The sequence below is a fragment of the Dysidea avara genome, chromosome 13 (assembly GCF_963678975.1).
Source record: "Dysidea avara chromosome 13, odDysAvar1.4, whole genome shotgun sequence".
Lineage (NCBI taxonomy): Eukaryota > Metazoa > Porifera > Demospongiae > Dictyoceratida > Dysideidae > Dysidea > Dysidea avara.
Genome location: NC_089284.1, coordinates 4,367,894 through 4,388,920, shown reverse-complemented (window position 1 = coordinate 4,388,920; position 21,027 = coordinate 4,367,894). Strand labels below are relative to the sequence as shown.

The following is a 21,027-nucleotide window of genomic DNA, read 5'->3' as shown; positions in this document are numbered from 1 at the left end:
TCGACTCACAGGACTTTAGGCATGCCTACGCATACAACTCGACAGCCACAGAACATTACAGGTGTATTCAAAGAACTGCGCATACTGACACAATATTAGCGCATGACGCTTTGCATTGCAAGGACATGGAAAACCGCAGTACAGAAAATTGCATTGTCTTTGCAACAACCGGCCATGCGCGGTTTGAGCATGCGCGTGTTTTGAATAATAAAACGCGCGTAATACCAGTACCAGGTATAACAGTACGCAGGTATCGAAGCTGTTCAATTCCACCTCAGTTAAATCATAGATCATTGCATAACCGGAATTATACACACTTTTACGGCAAGTATACCAGGAATGGTAGGTTCATCACTAGTTAGCAAATACCAAAACCCTGTATTGCACGCATTTTATTATTCAAAACACGCGCATGCTCAAACCGCGCATGGCCGGTAGTTGCAAAGACAATGCAATTTCCTGTAATAGTATTGCGCAAACACTGAAGGAATTTCACGTGAGCCGTACAAAAGGAGAGAAAGAGGTGCGATTGATTGTTGTTGTTTTTACTTGTTGATTTTTTTTCCGGATAATAGCATAGATGCTCTATGATAATAGTCAATAAATAAGTAAGTCTTCACATCAAACTGTGGGCAGAGTCCGCGCAATCCTGTGTTGATGGAATCGTTGCCATTACAGTAAAAACAGTGATGTCATTGTTGGATGCTTTTATTGTCCTCCCCACTCAACTGACACAGTTCTTGAGGACTTGCAATCTTCCTTAGTGTCCATAAAGCAGAAATATCCTCATGCCCGTATCATCCTCCGTGGTGATTTTAACTGCCCTGGTATTGATTGGGAACATGGTACTCTAACTGAATCATATATTTCATGTCATTTCCGTCAAAAACTTATTACAGCACATGATACCCAGATGTCACAGCTAGTCACCTTTCCTACAAGAGCCCATAATACATTAGACCTATTGTTTACTACTCATCCTGACTCTGTACTATCTTGTCATCCAGCACCAGGGTTAAGTGATCATGATGCAGTATTAGCAACCATTCAAATTCCCTGTCATATTTCGAAGAAACCTTCCCGAACAATCTACCTTTACAAATTGGCAGATTGGGACACAATCAGAGAAAAACTATGCAACCTTTCTCATACCTATTTTGAATTAAATCGCATGTCATCTCCAAGCTTGGAAGAAAACTGGACCTTTTTTATGCAGAATCTTCAGCAAATTATTGAAGACCACACTCCCACCAAAACATCAAGTACTACAACTCACTTACCATGGATGTCTAACACTTTGAAACGGCTAATCCGAAAGAAGCAAAGACTGTATAATCGAGCCAGGCGCTATCATCGTGACACTGATTGGTCCGAATACAAATTGCTGCAGAAAGAGGTAAACTTTAAACTTAAACACCAGCACAAAACATATGTGACAAATCTTGTATTATCATCACACAACAGAAAATCTCTTTGGCACTACCTGAAAACCCGTAAGCAAGATAACAATGGCATTGGTACATTAATACATCCCGAAAATGGCAATGCTTTAATACACCCAATTGAAAAGGCAACTGTTAATCATTTCAAATCTGTATTCACAACTGATGACGACAGCAGTACCATTCCTGACAAAGGTCCTTCATTACATCCATCTCTACCAGCATTTGAAATCACTGAACAAGGAGTTTACAACATTTTAACCAACTGTGATCCATCAAAATCTCCTGGTCCAGACTCCATACATCCACTTGTACTAAAGACAACAGCAGCTGAAATTTCTCCTATGCTTACTCACATATTTAAACAATCGCTAGAAACTGGAACTGTACCATCCCAATGGAAACATGCCTATGTCAGTCCAATATTCAAGAAAGGCCAAAAATCTGACCCAAAAAACTATCACCCCATCTCATTAACATCAGTAATATGCAAATCAATGGAACACATTATAGTAAGTCAAATAATGAAGCATCTGGAAGATCAAAATATTCTTTCTGACAGACAGTTCGGATTTAGGTCTAAGCACTCTTGTGAGTCACAATTATTTATCACCATCAACAACATTGCCAAACAAATAGACACAAATTTACAAGTTGATGCTGCAATACTAGATTTTTCTAAAGCTTTTGATAAAGTATCTCACTCAAGACTCCTCTACAAACTAAGGCACTATGGAATAAGAGGGAATGTATTACACTGGCTTGAATCCTTTCTGCATGGTCGCACACAGCAAGTTATAGTAGAAGGTTCTAAATCATCCACTTGTGATGTAACATCTGGTGTTCCCCAAGGGTCTGTTCTTGGACCAGTTCTATTCTTGATTTATATCAATGACATCATTGCCAACATCCAAAGTGAGATCCGTCTTTTTGCAGATGATATCCTTATTTAAAAAACCATTAAAACACCACAAGACCATAAAATACTTCAAGATGATTTAAACTCACTGACAAGATGGGCAACTGACTGGATGATGGAATTCAACATCTCCAAATGTAAAATTTTACAGATAACAACACACCATAACAAGAGTACTTTCACATACAAAATGTCCAACATTCCACTGGCTACAGTATTAGAACACAATTACCTTGGAATCCGTCTCCACCACAAATTATCATGGGATCCTCACATCAATTACATCTGTAACAAGGCAAATCGACTCCTTGGATTCTTAAAAAAGAAATCTCCACAATGCACCATCAGAAATTAAAGAACACGTCTACAAACAATTGCTCTTACCATCATTAGAATACTGCTCAACCATCTGGGACCCCTATCATCACACTAGTATTAGTAAACTAGAAATGATTCAACACCGTGCTGCTCGTTTCGTTTTGAACAAACCCTGGCACAGATCTAACCAAAACCATGATAGCATCACAGACATGTTAACCAGTCTTGAATGGCCTACACTTCAAAACAGAAGAACAATTGCTAGACTCACCTTCCTATTCAAGATTGTCAGGAACTTACTAGCAATACCTGATCATTGCTTACCGTCACCAACTCCAGTGTCCTCCACCCGTGCTCAACATCCTCTCAAGCTAACTCAATTGCAAACAAGAGTTGATGTGTACTAATACTCCTTCCTCCCTCGAACAATTATTCAATGGAACTCCCTTCAAATTCCTAACATCGACACAATAGATCTTGAAACATTTAAGAATGCTGTAAGTAATATAATATAATATGTGATTGTAATGCTCATTAGCGTGTTGCCCCTAGTGGGCTTTGCTAATTAACAATAATAACAATACAGATGCAGCATTGCCACTTGGTGATTATATATATAAACAAGTCAAACATCTATAGTCTCGCGTGGCCAGACCGCTTTTTCTCCCACAGCGCCTAGCAGGTGCTTATAATTTCCAATCGATAAGCGCCGTGGGAGAAAAAGCGGTCTGGCCACGCGAGACTATCAAACATCTTCCTCCACAACTGGATGGAGGGCCCAGTAGTGGAGGACAGTCTTTACATGTTGATTCTCGGTCGAAAAACCCAGCCAATGGGCTTATAAGCCAACAAACCCAGCCAATGGGCTGAGTTTGTTGTTGGCCTTCGTTTGTGGCTCGGAATCCCTCTATTTCCACTTTCCCCATTATGTGTGTGTCTTACTTCCATTGACCAATTTGGTGACCATCTTCTAGAATGTTCTCATGGTCCTATGAGAATTCGTCGCCATGATGCTCTAGTTGACATTGTTTGTCATGCTTTGTCCCAGAGTCACTCAGGAGTTTTGAAGGAACAACGTGTTTCTTATGAAGATAATTCTCGCCCAGGTGATGTGTACCACCCTGACTTTCAGCATGGTCGTCCAGCTTATTTTGATGTGTCTGTTCGTAGCACTACCCAGCCTTCTCACATTTCTTTTTCTTCTTCTTGTGCTGGGGTAGCTGCTGCAGCAGGTGAGTTAGCCAAGGACCAGAGACATCAAGATGCTGTAGAGGAGGCAGGGTGTGCCACTTGTTGTAGAAACTTTTGGTTTTTGGTCACCATTTGTGCTTCAGACCCTTCGTACCATTGCTGAACGCACCACAGCCAGAAGTGGTGCATCAACCAAACAGGCTCATAAACATTTGTTACAGCAACTTTCAGCCTGTTTCTTTATGGACGAACAATGCCCGTATGATTTTATGGTACTGGGCTTTGCAGTGTGAGGACTCTGATTTTCCTTTCCCCAAACCCCTGTTGTAATTAATTGTGTTTGTAGTTTAGTTGTAGAGTAATTTGTATTGTATTTTCTATTTAGTTTTAATCTAATTACAAAAAAAAAAAAAAAGGGCTTATATAGTGATGACGATGCATAGTCTGGCGCGGCCGCTCCTTCGCAAATAGAAATTTGCGAAGGGGCGGCCGCACCAGACTAGACGATGCATGGAATTCACGACCCCCTGCTGATCCCCCCCCCCCCCCCCGCGCGCGCTGGCTTAGACTATGGTTACCATTATTCCACGGAACAGCACGGAACGGAATGGCATATTCCGTGGCATTATTCTCCGGAACGGAACGCCTAAAGTTCCTAGATAGACCTATATCCTCTAAATCACTTTCAAACACTATACTATGTTACTTTTGTGACAAACAAAACGAGCCGGCTGTTTCTTGTAGCTGATAACTAGCCTTCAGGCTATAATAACCAGTGTGGTATATCAGAGCTAAGAAGGATTGAGAATTACGTTTTAGGTACTTTAGCAGATCGCCATGATTTTTGATGAGTGTACTGAGAGATTCAGAGTTTTACAAACAAAGGCCATTCAACTTTTGGCTTGCTGGGTTTATGAAAGAGAAATTTAGTACTGCTGTATGTTACAATAAGTATGGCCCTTACACACAATTTGAAAACTTATGTGAGTGGACAAGGATCTTTTGGGTGTCGGTAAAAGAGGTGAGTGTGTGTTTGTTTGACATATGTTGTCTCTCAGTGGAACAGCCTGACTGCTCCAAACCTAAGTCGCCAATTATCGGCACCGTTTCATCACGCAGTTGTAATTCCTTAATTCAATGGCATACGAACTTCCAGTTTGAACCAGTTAATAGAGCAGTCCTTCATCTCTTAGCGCACCAAATTTTAATTATCTCACATGAGTGGTGGACATCTTGTTATAAGGAAAATTGCAATGCCTATTGTGCCAATTATTGTCATGGGATACCTATTATCGACAACTGTACTTTCGTGATTGACCCCAGTTATCGGCACAGTGTGCGATTTTGTATGTAACTCCATAATGCCTCGTTGGTTCTTTGTGAGGCCAGCCATTCAAGAGGTATTCAGGTTAGACATAAAAGCATACTGGTTTCCAATATAGAATTATTTTTATGCAATTCCATGCTTAACCAGCATAGCTTGTATAGCACTTTAACAACAATAATTACCCAATGAAAATGATTCTAAGAAATGTTTTAGAGGATATAACAGCCCATTGTAGAACTTGGTAGCCTCCATATATCTTGTAGCCTCTATAGTTTACAAGTGCCAATAATTGGTACCTGCTGATAATTGGTGATTTATGCTACAATTTTATAATCTTTTTTTAACTGCAACAACTTTTTAGAACGGATTTACCATCAATTGAGCAAAATGAACACTAGTGGTGATAATTTGTATACCTATTTTAGTGGCTGAAAGTTAAGTTAAATTTTATCAAATCTCTTTCTTTGATATCTGCATGGGTTTGTTAAATGCAATAGAAGCCTGTGGTGGGATTACTGAAGTGCTGGTAGCCTGTAGTTGTTTACTACTGAGAAGAGATAGAAAAAAATGGCAAGGCCAACAACAAAATGTCAAGGCCAACTACAAAATGTCATTGCTTACTTTCTGGACAAGAATAGCATTGATAGTAGCTTTGTGATGCACTGCAGTACTAGTGTCGCATTGTGGTGGTGATACACAAACATCTAACGGTAAATCTATGCTAGCACCCATTTTGTCACTTTCTCTCTCAATACTGTTCTTTGTTTGCTTGATTCACACCGATGAAATTATATAGAACATGCTGACTAGGTTTCTACTCTATTTAGAACCCATTTTATAGTATACTAACAATTAACCATACATTTTTGATTATTGAATATTTTTAGTGGGAAAAAAGGATTAACATTTCCTTACTTGTTTTGTAATTAATATCATTATGTTAACAGTTAATATGTGTGCTCCAACATGCAGATCATCTAGTGTGCAGTGAGGAAGGCTCATCACACGGTGGATCACTCCTTTTGGACAACTCTCCATCGAGTCAACCTGTCAATAAAGCTTCCAAAAACTTGTGCAAATGTATACGACTTGGTGAAAAGAAGTAGCATCCTCCTGCAAAATAAAAGACTGCTGATACATACAGAGAATTGCCCAAAGATGAAGGCACCCATTCCTGGATTGATGAATTACACTTGATGGACGTGGACAAGGCTGTGGTATTGTCAGGTGATTGGATTAATGTTGCAATTATCAATGTTAGCCAATATAATATTGAACAAGTAGTTCAAACAAAATTTCAAGATGTTGGGTATGGGTTGACGATGAGTTGTTAGATTGTTGAAAGTGCTTTCACTCAAGTTATACATGACAGCAACAGAATCACTGGGTGACAATTAGTAACCTTGCTAGTAGTCAATCTGAAAAGATGTGTTGGTTTTTGATAGTATGTTTTCTTATGGCAGCTAACACAAGTGGCCGGTTTACTGCACACCAGCAAATCAAAATTTAACCTGAACTTTGTAGATGTTCATAAACAGACTGGATCTAATGATTGTGGTTTGTTCAGCATTGCATATGCAGTTGCTACTGTGTTTAGGTGAAAATCCTGGCGCACTAGTATTTGACCAACCTAAGATGTGTAGCCATCTCTCATCTTTTATTGAACAGCAATGTTTTTCTATGTTATCAATCAGAGGAAAAACCTGAATGTTAAATATACCGAAGGTTTACTGGATGCCTGGCAACCTCCAATGACATGTTGTTCGGAGTGTTCAGAATGGTACCATGGGGATGTATGCATTTCTCCAGTTTCTATTGAAGCGCCTTAGGCAAAGAATGTACGCTGGAGTTGTCAAAGCTGTGTTGAAACTAGTTAGTGTTTAGTACCTGTTGCAGTGTAGTCTATCGCTGTACCATTTATTTGCTGTACTGCTTTTAATTTAATTGTGTTAATTTACTGTATATGCTGTTACTTTGTCACTTATTTTACTCGATAATGTTGGTGTTATAAACATAAATATTTTATTCAATTTTTGCTGCTAACTGTATTCTTGCTTCCTATAAGATTTTTTTTACTGTGCTATATATAGCAAGGTTAAATCAGACATGCTATATAGCTACGTACATATAGTTGAGCTGGTCCAAGTTGAGAGACACTGAATTTTAAGTTTATTAGTAGCTAATAAATCGGGTGGTGCTAAAAGCCGGAACGGGGCGCGCGCCAAGTTAATGAATCGTTTTTGCAGATTGTACACCGGTTCTTACCATTAAGTATTGTGCTAAAGTTAGTTGTAGGCATGCTAGAAATCACTCGCTCGAAGTTTCTATTTAATGCCCACTGCACGAAAGCGTTTTGCAATTACCTACGCTGAAAAACTATCATTTTGTAAGCACTATAAGTATATGATTCATAGCCACTAACATACATTGTGGTTAACTCTCGTAAATTATTGCCCATGCTGGCAGACTTCAGAAAACCATCCTCGCTGTTACTAAAGAGTTGGACACGACTAAAACATGAAAATACTGCAGTAGTTTACCTTTTACAATGATAAGGAAACAATTCTACATCAGGATTAAACAGAATTTGATGGATTGGTAAAAGCACAACATGCCACGTGGCGGGCATTAAATAGAAACTTCGAAAGCGCGATTTCTAGCTTGCATATAAGTAGAAGGAAATGAACTCTAGCACAATTCTAGTCACTTTGTGGCAGTTGGAAACGATGAAACATCCGTCTCAAAAGATTTTTCTACTTGGCGCGCGCCCTAATTGGTTCCGTTCCATTCCGTTCCGGCTTTTAGCACTACCCTAATAAATCAGATATAGCTACTATGTATAGCTTTGCAGACATGATAGCTATAAAGCTGAATGTAGTGTATAGAACTTCCCTTATATTTAAGATGTTCTAGGACGCCCATGGCCACCAAATAATATACTAGTTGATGCGCTGGGGGTAACGTGTATCTGTTCCGTTCCGGAGAATAATGTCACGGAATATGCCATTCCGTTCCGTGGAATAATGGTAACCTTAGACTACCGGCTTGCTGTAATTACGGTTTTGTGATTTTGTGTGATTCAGCAATGATTCAAGTTTGAAATTGCAATTACAGCCGGCGCTTGTAATTGACTGTGTTAGGAGACAGAATCTTAATCAGGTATGATTGTTTGTATACGTTATTCTATATTGCCAAACGCCCACGCTTCTTATTGCAAAACGCTAATAAACGCCAAACCATAGTATTAATTGTAAACCTCATAAACAATTCAGTTAGCATGGTCTTAAAGCAATACTACGGAGCAATCACAAGGGAGTAACGATTGATCTTGGGAAGAATCTAGACTTGTAGGGGTTCACGGTGATTGAAGGCATTACAAATTTTCACTTTCCACAAGTGACTATGATTATGATTATGATGTGATTTGGGTTGAGGCTTAGAAGCCTGTACACCCACTCAATTACATACATATACACACATGAATTAGATGCAATGAACAAAAAAAAGGGATACAACTGGGATTTGAACTCCCATCCTACCGGTTTCCAGCCTAAAGCTCTACCGCATGGACTAAATGTCACTTGTATACTATGGGTGCTAATGTGATGTAATTATTAGTCCAGCGCCTAAGCCACAAAACCGTTCACTTTTTTGATAAAAGCACCAGATTTATAGGGTTTGTAGCACGTGTACTAAATGATTTTAGGAGGAGAGGCATGTAAAAAGTCCTTTGAACCCTATTTTTTGGACCTTGACAATAAAACTTTGTTTACATGGAAAAAAAATCAAGTTTAAAGGCTGGATCTAGTATTAGACCAGTACAAAGCCTGCAGCTGTGACATGATGGCCCATTAAAATGCCACATGAAACAAATTGTTTTCTCAGCATGGCAGTAAACAAAATGACTAAAAATGCTATTTTCAAGGGGTTTTAAAGTTTTGCATTTCCAATGCACACAGTTCTGTAGTATCATGTACAAGGATCATCTTGTATCGTTTCTTTATCGAAGGTGTATAGCAAAAGTTGTCGAATGATGAAGTTTTAATTGGTTACAGGTGGACATAAAATTATTGAAATCCCTCTGTATATGCATAAATCAAGCAATTATCCTTGCAATGTTGATCAAGTCTAATTAGTATTGTAGAAATACCTTGTTGTTTGGTATATACTCTAATATGTGACCGAATTTTGGAAAACCGTCGATATACGCACAACAGTACTTTTGTAATAAAACACATTTTAAAACTATGGGTAAAAAATGCAAGCTCCAGAAAAAAAAATTACACAAGTTTTTGTTACCTCACTGGTGGGCGAATTAAGCCTCCAATGAATAAATCCTGAGCATCATCGTGTTCGCCTGTTCATAGGGAGTACAAAAATCTTTGTTTCATTACCATACACGAAAGGATTTCAAAGTTACAGACGTTTGTTTACATTGTGGTGACAAAAGAATTTACCGACGATTGCTTTTCAGTGAATTTGCCTTCCTTCTCGAACATAGAAGCAAGCCTGGGGCATAAACTATACCTTGGTGGATGCACAAATTCATGGCGAACACAATGAGTGACGATTCAATTCTGTACGCCATTGTATCAATAAGTAAGTTATGATGGTTTATGTAAGTGCCTGTAGATTATTTTCTCGATAGCTTCTGTACATATCAATTTATTTGCTCGTCCGGTTATCTAGTGCTGCATTTCCAACTCTGCTTAATTTATGAAGCTGAAACTTTGCTAGTCCATTCCTCTGTCCCTGTAGAAAACAAAGAACAAATAAAACGCATTTTGAAAATTGTGCGGATATCGTTTTCTAAAATTAGGTCACATATTCCAATGATTATGTCCACCTGTAACCAATTAAAACTTCATCATTCAATAACTTTTGTTATACACCTTCGATAAAGAAATGATGCACATCAGGATGATCCTTGTACATAATACTACAGAATTGTGTGCATTAGAAATGCAAAACTTTAATAAAATGCCTTGAAAATAGCATTTTCAGTCATTTTGTTTATTGCCATGCTGAGAAAACAATTTGTTTCATGTGGCATTTTAATGGGCCATCATGTCACAGCTGCAGGCTTTGTACTGGTCTAATACTAGATCCAGCCTTTGAACTTGATTGTTTTCCATGGAAACAAATAGTTTTGTTGTCAAGGTCCAAAAAATAGGGTTCCAAAGGACTTTTTACATGCCTCCCCTTCTAAAATCATTTAGTACACGTGCTACAAACCCCATGAGAAATTTGGTGCTTTTATCAAAAAGTGAACGATTATCTCAATTAGAGGGTCTTAGGTGCTGCACTATATGGGTAATTCAACGAGCTTGTCAGCGATGTTGACCTCATGTGGTTGGTAGTCATTAGAGGCGCCCATGTAGGCCTGCTGAGGAAATAGAAATGACAACAAATATATATATATATATACTACAATTAAAATCTAGTAATCTACAAAACAATGGACAAAATTTAAAGCACATCAAAATAGTTGACCACTCCGAGTTAGGATGGGCTGTCGTTGAGGCAATTTAGCCTCAGACTCCGACAATGAAGGGAGCTTCGCAGGGTGAACCACGACCCTCCACAGCAAGTGAAGAAGAGATGTGCCAAAACGACAGCTGCTGCACTAAGAAGAAAGTCATGATGGGGAGTGATGCACAAATGAGTTCATCAGGGAATAGATCAAACGTCCAGGCTGGTCGTCCGATACCAGGCAGGCCACGAATTGTGGGACCATGAGTCATTTAAACCTGAGTCATTTATTCCCCAAGGATATCCCCACATTATGTAAAAATCTTTAGGGAATCTGTGAATTCCACAGAAATTTAGAGCGGAAAGCTTCTGAACCCGTCAATAATAGATCTATGGAAATGTATTGGGCGGTCAATAATAGATTCATTTTGACAATAATTGATTTATTTGCAGTTTTACACTTTTTGACGTAGCAAGCTAATTACTTCTGCTAGTGCTTTGAAATTCGGTTTCTATGGAGAGTGAAGAACAGTCTATCAAACAGTGAAAACTGTACCTTCATAGGTTGTTCACTTGCAAAGTTATGATGGTTTTGATGAAATGTTGATGATAATCATTATTTTATGCTATACCCTTCACAATATTCTATACTTGTACTAGGTACCTTTGCAAGTAGTCTTGCATGACCAATCCACTTTTTCCCCATTATGGTGTCTCACACGATGTTTAAACCAATTAGAAATTATAAGCGCTTCTGAAAAAAGTGTCTGAAGCTTAGACCACTCGCCTGTTGCATAATGAGCATACTAATCTATTATTTCGACTCACTACTAAAGTTTAGAAACATTGTTCAAGCAAATATTCGAAGGAAAATAGTGATTACTAGCTAAGCAAGTTTCAGTCCAGCAGCTCGACATTCAACCAGACTTCATACATTGTGGTGCATTTGCACAATGTTTCTAAATTTTAGTAGCAAGTCAACATAATAGACTAGTAGCTATGCTCATTGACTAGTATGCTCATTGTGCGGCAGGCAAGTGGGCCGTGAAGTGGCCTATAAATGCAGTCAACTTCAGACACTTTTTTAAAGGCGCTTGTAATTTCCAATTGGTTTAAACATTGTGTGAGACACCATAATGGGGAAAAAGTGGATTGGCCATGCAAGTCTAGGTACGTACCTAGTACAAGTATAGAATATTGTGAAGTTGAAGTGTATAAAATTCCAAGAAGAGTTGGATACCCGTGGGGTCCTTGGTTCCCGGGTCCACTGTTTCTATCTACCCGGTGGTTACCACAGGTGTATTAGACAAGTTGCCGAGAAACCTTATATTTGCAGCCCATTGTCAGCAGGGGCAAATTTTCCGAGGGAAAGCTACCCTTAGTACTAAATTTATGACACTTGAATCAATTCCTGCATAGTGTGAAATCTAAATACAAGGACCTGAGGGTGGCCTGCTCATCGTCTCCAAAAATGATTTTCTTTTCAAGTTTTACTTAAAATTTGGGTACCACCACCTAGATATTTTAAGAGCATCAAAAATATCTGGGTTTCGCATGGGGCTCTGGTGAAAGTTTAAACTTCATATTTGCTGTTTTTCCAGAGTTTATAATGGTGTACACATTATAAACTCTTGATTTGGCTTATCAACAGCTTGCTATGCATTTACAAAGCTTTAACACCCAAAAGTTAAGTTCTGGAGGGGTAATGGCCTCAAGGCAGTCCTATACTTAGATGATGAAATTGTTGCAGTAGAGGGTGGGTGGGAGGGAAGGAGAGAGCCTCTCAGACGAGTAAAGAGTTCAAGGGGACCTTGCTAAAGTGGGCTTGATAGTTAACCATGCCAAGTCCAAATGGAAACCAACAAAAAATTAGCATGGTTGGGGCTCGAATTGGACTTAGCATAAGGCAAGTTATCTGCATCACTCAATAAGCTTGAAACCCTGGGGGCACAATTGAGCAGGGAGTAGCCAACGTATACTGGCAGTGACATTAGCTAGTATAATAGGGAGGATTAGTCTATGTCACTGGCCTTGGGACCAGTCACCCATTTGAGAACCCGGAAATGTACACGGTGCTGAGCTTAAGGGTGTCATGGTGTCATCAGGTATGGCTTACTGGGGAAGCTCTGAGAGGAGATGTGATTCTGGTGGAACACTCCAGTAAATTTAACGGGCAAAGTCTTGGGCCTCAACCAGAGTGGTGTATTCTGACGTCAGTGGGTCAGGTTATGGGGGTTAATGTGTAGAACATGGTGGCTATGTTGCCACAGGGGGATGGTCCCCTGTTGAGGCACAAAAGAGTTCAATTTGGAGAACGACCATGCATATCGTTTTCAGTTACTGTATTTCTCAGTTTATGGAAACCATGCACATCTCATCAAATACATACACTTTTTTGAACAAGTCACCAAGAAACTAAATATGTACTTACCAATTTCACTAGTGACTATAATACTCGTCTTCTCGAATTACAGTTGCTACCATTAATGTATACATTTGACTTATGTTCTTCATCAAGAGGTATTACAAATCACCTCATGCATGCTTCAACATCACAAATTACATCTCATTTGCTACTGGAATTTCTGGAAATACTTGACATGCCACCCATCATAAATAATCAAACCAGGTCTTCAGACAGCATCACTAAAAAATTCTAGACTGCTAAGAATTTGGAATCACCTCCCTGTCATTGATTTGGATCTTAATGTTCTTACAATCAAAAACTACGCAGTTACATTTGGAATCACTTCCTATCAAACTTCATCTCTGATATCGTACTTGTGTCCTTATGTTAATTGTAGCAAGCACCCAAGAACTCCTAACTTTCTTTAATCAATGTAATTCTCTCTAGGGTGCAGAGTAGGGTGTATTTAATACATTTAATTTCTGGCCACTGGTACAGGATACCAGTGGACCTCCAGCAGCACTGTAAAGTTTTTAAGTAAATAAAATATACCGTAGATTGGGAAGTTTATGTGTTTGTAAACTGTGCCATATGAAAATTATTCAAAGAGATTCAAGTTCGAAAGATTAGAGTGCTAGCTTCCAAAAATATTTTAACAGGAAATTTACGGACTTCATAAATTGATAAATGGCAGTATATGAATGAGAGAGCTGCATACGTGGCTATCACGCAAAGTGTCAACAGGCATATACACAAGGTGTATTAGGGCACACCCAGGTGCACATGGTACAGCCCACAGTACGATTTCCAGATTCTACAGTAATGCCAATTTCAAATCCACAACAGGGGAATAACGTTTCTCCAATGTTTCAAACTTTACAACTCCCTGAATTTGAAAGAACAATTAAAACTACGTAATTGCTGACTTCGCTTCCCCTCTCAGATTTGTGAATTCTAAAACCCAGAATACAGTCTACCATAATAGCTTTGAGTGCCAGCCAATCAATCCATTAGGCTATAATTAAGCCAGAACAGTGAGAAGAGATGACTCCACTCAGTCAGCTGTCATTAAAATCTGTGTGTATAAAAGAATGGCATCAACATTCTGGAGCATGATGGTCAATCAAAACTAAATGCTTTTATAAATTTGGCACAGTTTCGTGGTAGAGCTTCAGAACTCTTCAGGATGTGCTTGACGTAAAAGCAGAGCTTTTCAGTCCTGAAATGAGACATTGTGTTACTTTAAAAGTCAATCTAGTTATCTTGTCACCCCAAGTTTTGTAACCCTCTCAAATTACCCTTTGCTCTAAAGTCAGTCGTTGGAGATGAACCTGACTGGTTAGAAAACCAGACGGTTATTAAGGAGGTCCCCATTCTGATTGGGCCACTCCTGTTGTTGTAGTAAGAAAACTAGGAGCAAAGTTCGTATATAATGTGGAGATTTACTGGTGTTGAAGACTGACATATACCCACTACCTTTGCCTGAAGAACTGCTTTAGTCCTTGGACGGAGGCAGTAGGTTTCTAAATTGACCTAGCTGATGCTTACTGGAACTAGATGAAGAGTCAAAGAAATTAATAGTGGTCAATACCGACAAAGGGGCTTGCATCAATATCAATGCCTTCCTTTTGGTCTGAGCTGTGCCCCAGCATTGCTTTAAAACATAAATGATCAGGCAATTTCGGACATTTGTGGTGTGCTGCTACCTTGACGACATTATTGTGACAGGAAATGAAAGACTGAAGACAACAATGTTTCATCTCAAACTAGAATTTTTCAAAGCCAAGTACAGTATTTTAGGCCACGTTGACAAAAAAGCATTTCACTCGTAGCTGGATGCACTGCACAGTGTTACTTACTTGGTAAAAATCTGAACAAGTTATGTTTGGGCTGCCCTGCCAACCAATAAGAGAGAATCCACTCTTCCTCACACAACATGGTAATGCAATTAGATGATAATTATCTCAGTCAGTACTGCAAGTTTGAAATCAACCTGAGATTATTTACTATCTGGCTGGTGGCGATGTAATCATACAGTGCTGTAATATCATACAGTACGGTAGTACTGTATGTTAGGGATCATGGAGGTTTGGGTTTTTCTGGCCAACAATATGACCCAATAACCAGATTCACAATACCATCCTGGTGCTTTGGCAGTATTGGTTAGGTATAACCAAGCCCAAAAGTGCCTTCAGTATGACCCTAAATGCTTCCGATATGTAATTTTTAAAAAACTTATTCAATAAAATTTTCTACTGCTTGCCTGCCTGCCTGCCTGCCTGCCTGCCTGATTCCTTCAGACAAGCATAACTTAATAACGGTTAAGGCTACAGGCTTGATTTTTTCACTGTTCGACGTTGTTTCATCCATAGATGTGCCTTTTGGCGTACTGCAGTACATAAAATGCACTCATCATGGACTCACCTTTGTCCTCCTTTGTGTCCCATTTCTTTTTGCTGACTGTCCAAGGTGTTGATTCATGGTAGTGCGATGCATGGCTTAATCGTCCATATTTCCGTGGTGACTGGATACTGTGTAATGTACTGAAAGTAGGTGAAAGCGAATGGTAAAGACCACTTTACTTTAAAGTTAGTAATGATAGTTGGGGTACACAAATTGTCTGTATTTTTCGTGGTGGCTGGATTAATTGCAGAAACACTTCTCCTACTGTTCTTCATTTGTAGCGCTGTGTAATGGGCTGAACATAGCTGAAAGCGAAGCATAAAGGCCAGTTCAATAATTGTTAGCTAAGGCCTGCGTTTAGACGAAAACATTAACTCTGGTGCCTCCTTTCTTTTGGTGCGGTATGCGTGGGTTTGTCAGTCATAATAATGTTACAAAAAAGTAAACAAACAAGTATAAGGAAAATTTTGGAATTTTAAGTTTGATTAGGGATCATAGAAAAAAGTAGGGAAACAAGGGAGGTCGCCTACACCTGCAGATATACTAGTGAACATTTAATCCCTAATTCAGTCATGAGTATAGACTGAAGTAGGGATTAAATGTCCACTAGTATATCTGCAGGTGTAGGCAGCCTCCTTTGTTTTCCTACTTTTTTCTATGATCCCTAATAAAACTTAAAATTCCAAATTTTTCCTTGTACTGGTATATTATCACATCAATAAAACTACGAAATTCTAAGTTTTGGCTACCAGTTATCTGAGAAGTGAGAAGCCAGCTATTCCACGCAGCATGGTCATGCAATTGGATGTTCAGTTTGAAATTAATTCAAGATTGTTTGCTATCTGACTAGTGGCGCTATGCCCACAAATTCATCATGCCATTATTGCATGAATTTCACTGCCACCAATTAGATAGCAAACAATTTCATTTCAAAACTTGACTGAGCATTCACTTCAGATTAATTTCAAGCTTGCAGTAAAGGACTGAGTGAACATCCAGTTGCATCGCCATGCTGTAATAAGGGCTGGCTCAGATGCAATTGGATGTCTCAGATGACAGGACAGCCTAAACAATAAGATACGCATTTTAATTGATGTGACGATTTCATCACCACCAGTCAGATAGCTATTAGACTTCATGTGTGCAGCCTTGAAACATACATACAATTGGGATGTCATGTCTGGAGTCATTTAAGTATTTCCTATCAATTTATGATTTACGAATATCCTGCATGGCTATTTAGTTTTTCATAAGTAGCTATAATACGCAAGGATAATTTGCCCATTGTTGCAGTCTATTTGAGGTCATTTCTTGAATTCTTTTTTCAGGATCGACTATTGTGAGCAATGGCTTGTGTTCAGTCAGTAAACAGAACATATAACCCCACAAATACTAGCAAAGCTTTTGTACACCATAAACACTGGAAGTCTTTCATTGAATTTGTGCGTACTTATTCTCTGCTAGACTCAACTTGCGGGAATCATAAGCCACTGCTTGCTTTCTCTGTGCCATTGGATATTGTGTGTAAAATGACTACACCCACACCAACAGAACTAGTATCACAGGCCATGCTCATTGAGAGGTGAGGGTCATAGTGACTAGGAACAGATTGCCTTGACATCTATAACTTGGGAATGCTCTCTTGATCCACCAATTAGTATCAGGTCATTCACACACACGCACACACACACACACACAGTTGGAAGCTAAGGTGTGAAGTGATCATAATAGTTAACCATGCCCAAGAAGGAAAAAAGTTTTTTAGGATCGTTGGACTTAGGAATGTTTACAATTGCCTTGATCTTCTCGGACCCATTACTTTGCACATCGTTTGTTGAATCCTAGATAACATTCAACTAATGAAAACATTTGAATCTGTCCTTTGGAAGTACCTGTGTTTACGATACCACATTTTAAATGCAAGTATTGGGTCATTCCATGTTAACTCAACAAGGAATTTAGGGTCACGTCTTGGATTTTGACAAAACTTGGTGTGTTTGTAGTACCTGTGGTGCTAATCACTCATACAAATTTTTAACCCCACACCACATGGTTTCTGATTTATGACCACAAATATTTCATGAAAAATTGGTCCATCTGAAGTTACAAAATCAAGTATAACTTTGTATATACCACTTTAGCGTGGGCGTTCAAAGGCGCCGCTCGGTGTTTAACTCACATATTGCCCGGGAAATATCAAGATATTGCCCGGGCAATATCATGGGAAAGCGGTTTGCCAATGACTTTGATACCCAGCCAGTTCAAAGAATCGATGCGCTTTGACTCGTTATATTGAGCGACATAAAGCTTTGTATTGTGGGACTCGGTTTTGTAGAGGTTGCTAAGCTTAGTACATAGGCTAAGATAGAGTAGTTGGTTGTTACTAAAGGATAATGAAGGCACAAAATAATTGTTTGGGCGATTGTGGATGCGTATTTCTACCCACCGCGTATCAGCCTTTGAACAGACCACGGAACAGCAAAGCTACTACTGCTACGTTGAAATAGGTTAGTAACTTACAGTTCTAAGTACTTAACTTAATATAATAACTTACTTACTGTCCCAATAGCAAAGTTAGTTGGCTTAACTTAGTACAAAAATGATAACAATATAAACTCCATCCCACAATCGCAAGTTTTCTAACATTGCGTGTTGAAGCATAGTAACGTATTAATGACGTTTTAACGTATGGACAACGTTTTGATGGCTATTAGCCCACGCTATTAAAACCACAATCGATCTTCAGATGCTACTGTATAAAACAAATGGGATGAGTTCTCGTTAGTTCTTTCACCTATTAGGTGAGTGCGCCCCAAGTGATATATATCACTTGTACCATGGCTGCTTGGGATTTTGCTGACATATACACCCACAGCCCTCGGGCCTGCGGCCCTCGTGCTTTGGGATGTATATATCAGCAAAATCCCTCGCAGCCATGGTATAACTATTACATATTTTATAATAAAACTTTCCAATTAATTGGAAACAGTGGAAATGGAAAATGTAAATGGAAAACTGAAATTATCAAATCGTTTTATATACCTGTATCCTAGAGTAAAACCCTCACTTAGTAGCCATCTCTTAAAGACCACCTTTTAACAAAGACTACTTCTGTCACATTGTAATTAGATAGCTAAGGCATACTTAATGATCTAATTGATTACACCACTTCATTGTCACCTTTTATAAAAACCACCTTTTTATTTGATAAGTTCCAACAAGGAGGAATAGCATTGTGCCAATTGTGAGTATAAAATAATAAATCAATCAATCAATCATGAAATACATGTTTGGTGGAGTAATACAAAAAAAGCAATAACAATGACAAACTAAACGTATATGCATATACAAACACAAAGCAAGACACACACACACACACACACACACACACACACACACACACACACACACACGCACACGCACACACACACACACGCACACACACACACACACACTGCTGGTACTGGCTATGACACTGTTTGTACATGCCCTATCAATAATGGCAATAATTATAGTGCCGGTGATTATTTGTGTTCTGGGATGTGTTTCTCAAAATTTTGGTACTTTTTATGTATTAAATGCCCTTTAGCTGTGGTTTCTCCTCAAATCAAGAATCATTAGGCATATTCTTCAGCCCTCTACGGTAGGGGTAGCTTGGAAGCTGATTAAACTAATTAATTGAACAATTATATATTGTTCACTGTGTGGTAATAATAATGAATAATGATGATATTTGTGTCCTTAGGATCCAAGTTGTAATACAATGACACGCACAGGTGCCACACAGTTTAAAATTGGAGTTCTAGTAACTATTGTAATAGTTATCATCTTCGGTTACATCTGTTTTACAAGGAGTGATAAGACTTCAAATGATACTATCCAAGCACAAGACATATCTTTGATAAGAAGCTTGTACAATGGTTCTGACCAAGTTACAGCAACTCAGCCTACAGGAAAGGCTGAACAGGTAAAACCAATTGTAGATAGTAAAGGCAACAGTCATGAACAGGGATCACATGGCCATGTTTTGATTTATAGCAACTTTGAAGAACAGACAAACGGAGCTAGAAATATGTGGCAGTTACAAATGTGGGCTAAGACATTGAATATGAGAGTTACAGAACCATTTGCTGTCAACTCTATGTTTGGTGTGATTGGGGCACTACCTAACTATACTCAAACATTGCGATTCGGTGATTATTATGATATAGACAAGTGGAACAAAATGGCACATCATTATGGTGGAAGCTCGTTAGTACGATGGGAAGAGTTTTTATCCAATTGCTCTCGTAAAGTAATAGTTCTTTACACTTTACTAAAAGATGTTAAGGAGCCAATAGTTGTTACTTATGGAGAAGATGATGTAGAGAAATATAAACCTGGTAAGTACGAGCACATTGCAACTGAAGACATGCTGTGGCTGAAACAGAATTTCAATATTATCAGAGTAGTAAATTTTATTCGTAGTGGAAATGGGCAGCATCCAATGTCACTGGAAGAGCTTAATTCATATGTATTTGGAGACTTTTCTCCAACTGAAGTGACCTTAGTAACTGTAAATTGGATTGGTATCGCCAAATGGAGAATACAATTGAATGAATCTGTTGAAAGTTCTTTCCTAAACTCTGCGTATGTTGACTTCCAAATTCCAGGACGTTCGCCTGAGCTATCACCAAGTATGAGAGTTTTAAGGGCATATGAAAATTATGTTTCTCGTTACATTGGTACCCACAAGTACATAGGGATAATATTTAGAACACATTGTGTTTTGTTTTATGGAATTCTTAGGGCTAATTTTTCTGTTAAGAGCCAGTATTTGCTTAATTGTAGCAAACAACTTAAACAAACTTTGGACAAGGTTAGGAACAAATGGAAAATATTCATGGCTTATGACTTAGGAACATTTGGAAGTGATGGCTATTATTCATCTGTTGACCAACGACTATTTCCATTACGTGACCAAATATTCTCAGATGTCTATAATGGCAGCATTCAAATGAATCAAAGAGAAGAAATGTTGAGAAAAGCTTCAGGTGGAATATCAGACAGAGGGTTTATTGCAATACTAGAAAAGACAATTGCTACACATGCTGACTGTATTGTTCTCCTTGGAAGTTTCTCCAGCTTTGTAGAATCATCAGCAAGTATGTACTTCTCACTCCATCCCTCCAATACATGTGCTGTGTCTATATGCTCTGAAAAATTTTCTAATAATAACAAAACTGAATTCACAACTACTGATATACCAGATACATTTCTTTATACTTGATCATGTAAATTTGTGCTTGCTATGTTCAGCTATATGGTTAGGAATTCTATTCAGTCAGTCACTAGAACTATACTATATAGAAGTCTGGGCTTTCTTGTCCAATATCATCCAAAAACCAGTCTCTTTCAGAACAGCGGGTGAAGATGTAATAATGTTCATAGCATTTTGTTTCGGGTCGATCTGAAGGCTTGCTTGGGCTTAGTTTTACCTGCTTCATCATCGTCAGGGAAAAGTAAGGCAGATTTTTTGGGTGATGTTTTTTCATGGGCCATGCCCAAA

At 38.7% G+C, this 21,027-nt stretch overlaps 1 protein-coding gene and 1 long non-coding RNA gene across 2 annotated transcripts; one reads left to right on the top strand and one right to left on the bottom strand.

The window, feature by feature from the left end:
* Positions 1–479: 479 nt before the first annotated feature.
* LOC136242714 (uncharacterized) lies at positions 480–20,805 on the top strand. The gene is made up of 2 exons (XM_066034164.1): positions 480–523; positions 19,225–20,805. Exon 2 carries the CDS (start codon positions 19,243–19,245, stop codon positions 20,746–20,748), a length of 1,506 nt encoding a protein of 501 aa, XP_065890236.1. The 5' UTR covers positions 480–523; positions 19,225–19,242; the 3' UTR covers positions 20,749–20,805.
* On the bottom strand, positions 6,072–7,821 carry LOC136242715 (uncharacterized). Its single transcript, XR_010694620.1, has 3 exons — positions 7,738–7,821; positions 7,624–7,689; positions 6,072–6,310 (listed from the first exon to the last, which is right to left on the bottom strand). It is a non-coding gene; the product is annotated as an uncharacterized lncRNA (long non-coding RNA).
* Positions 20,806–21,027: the final 222 nt, after the last annotated feature.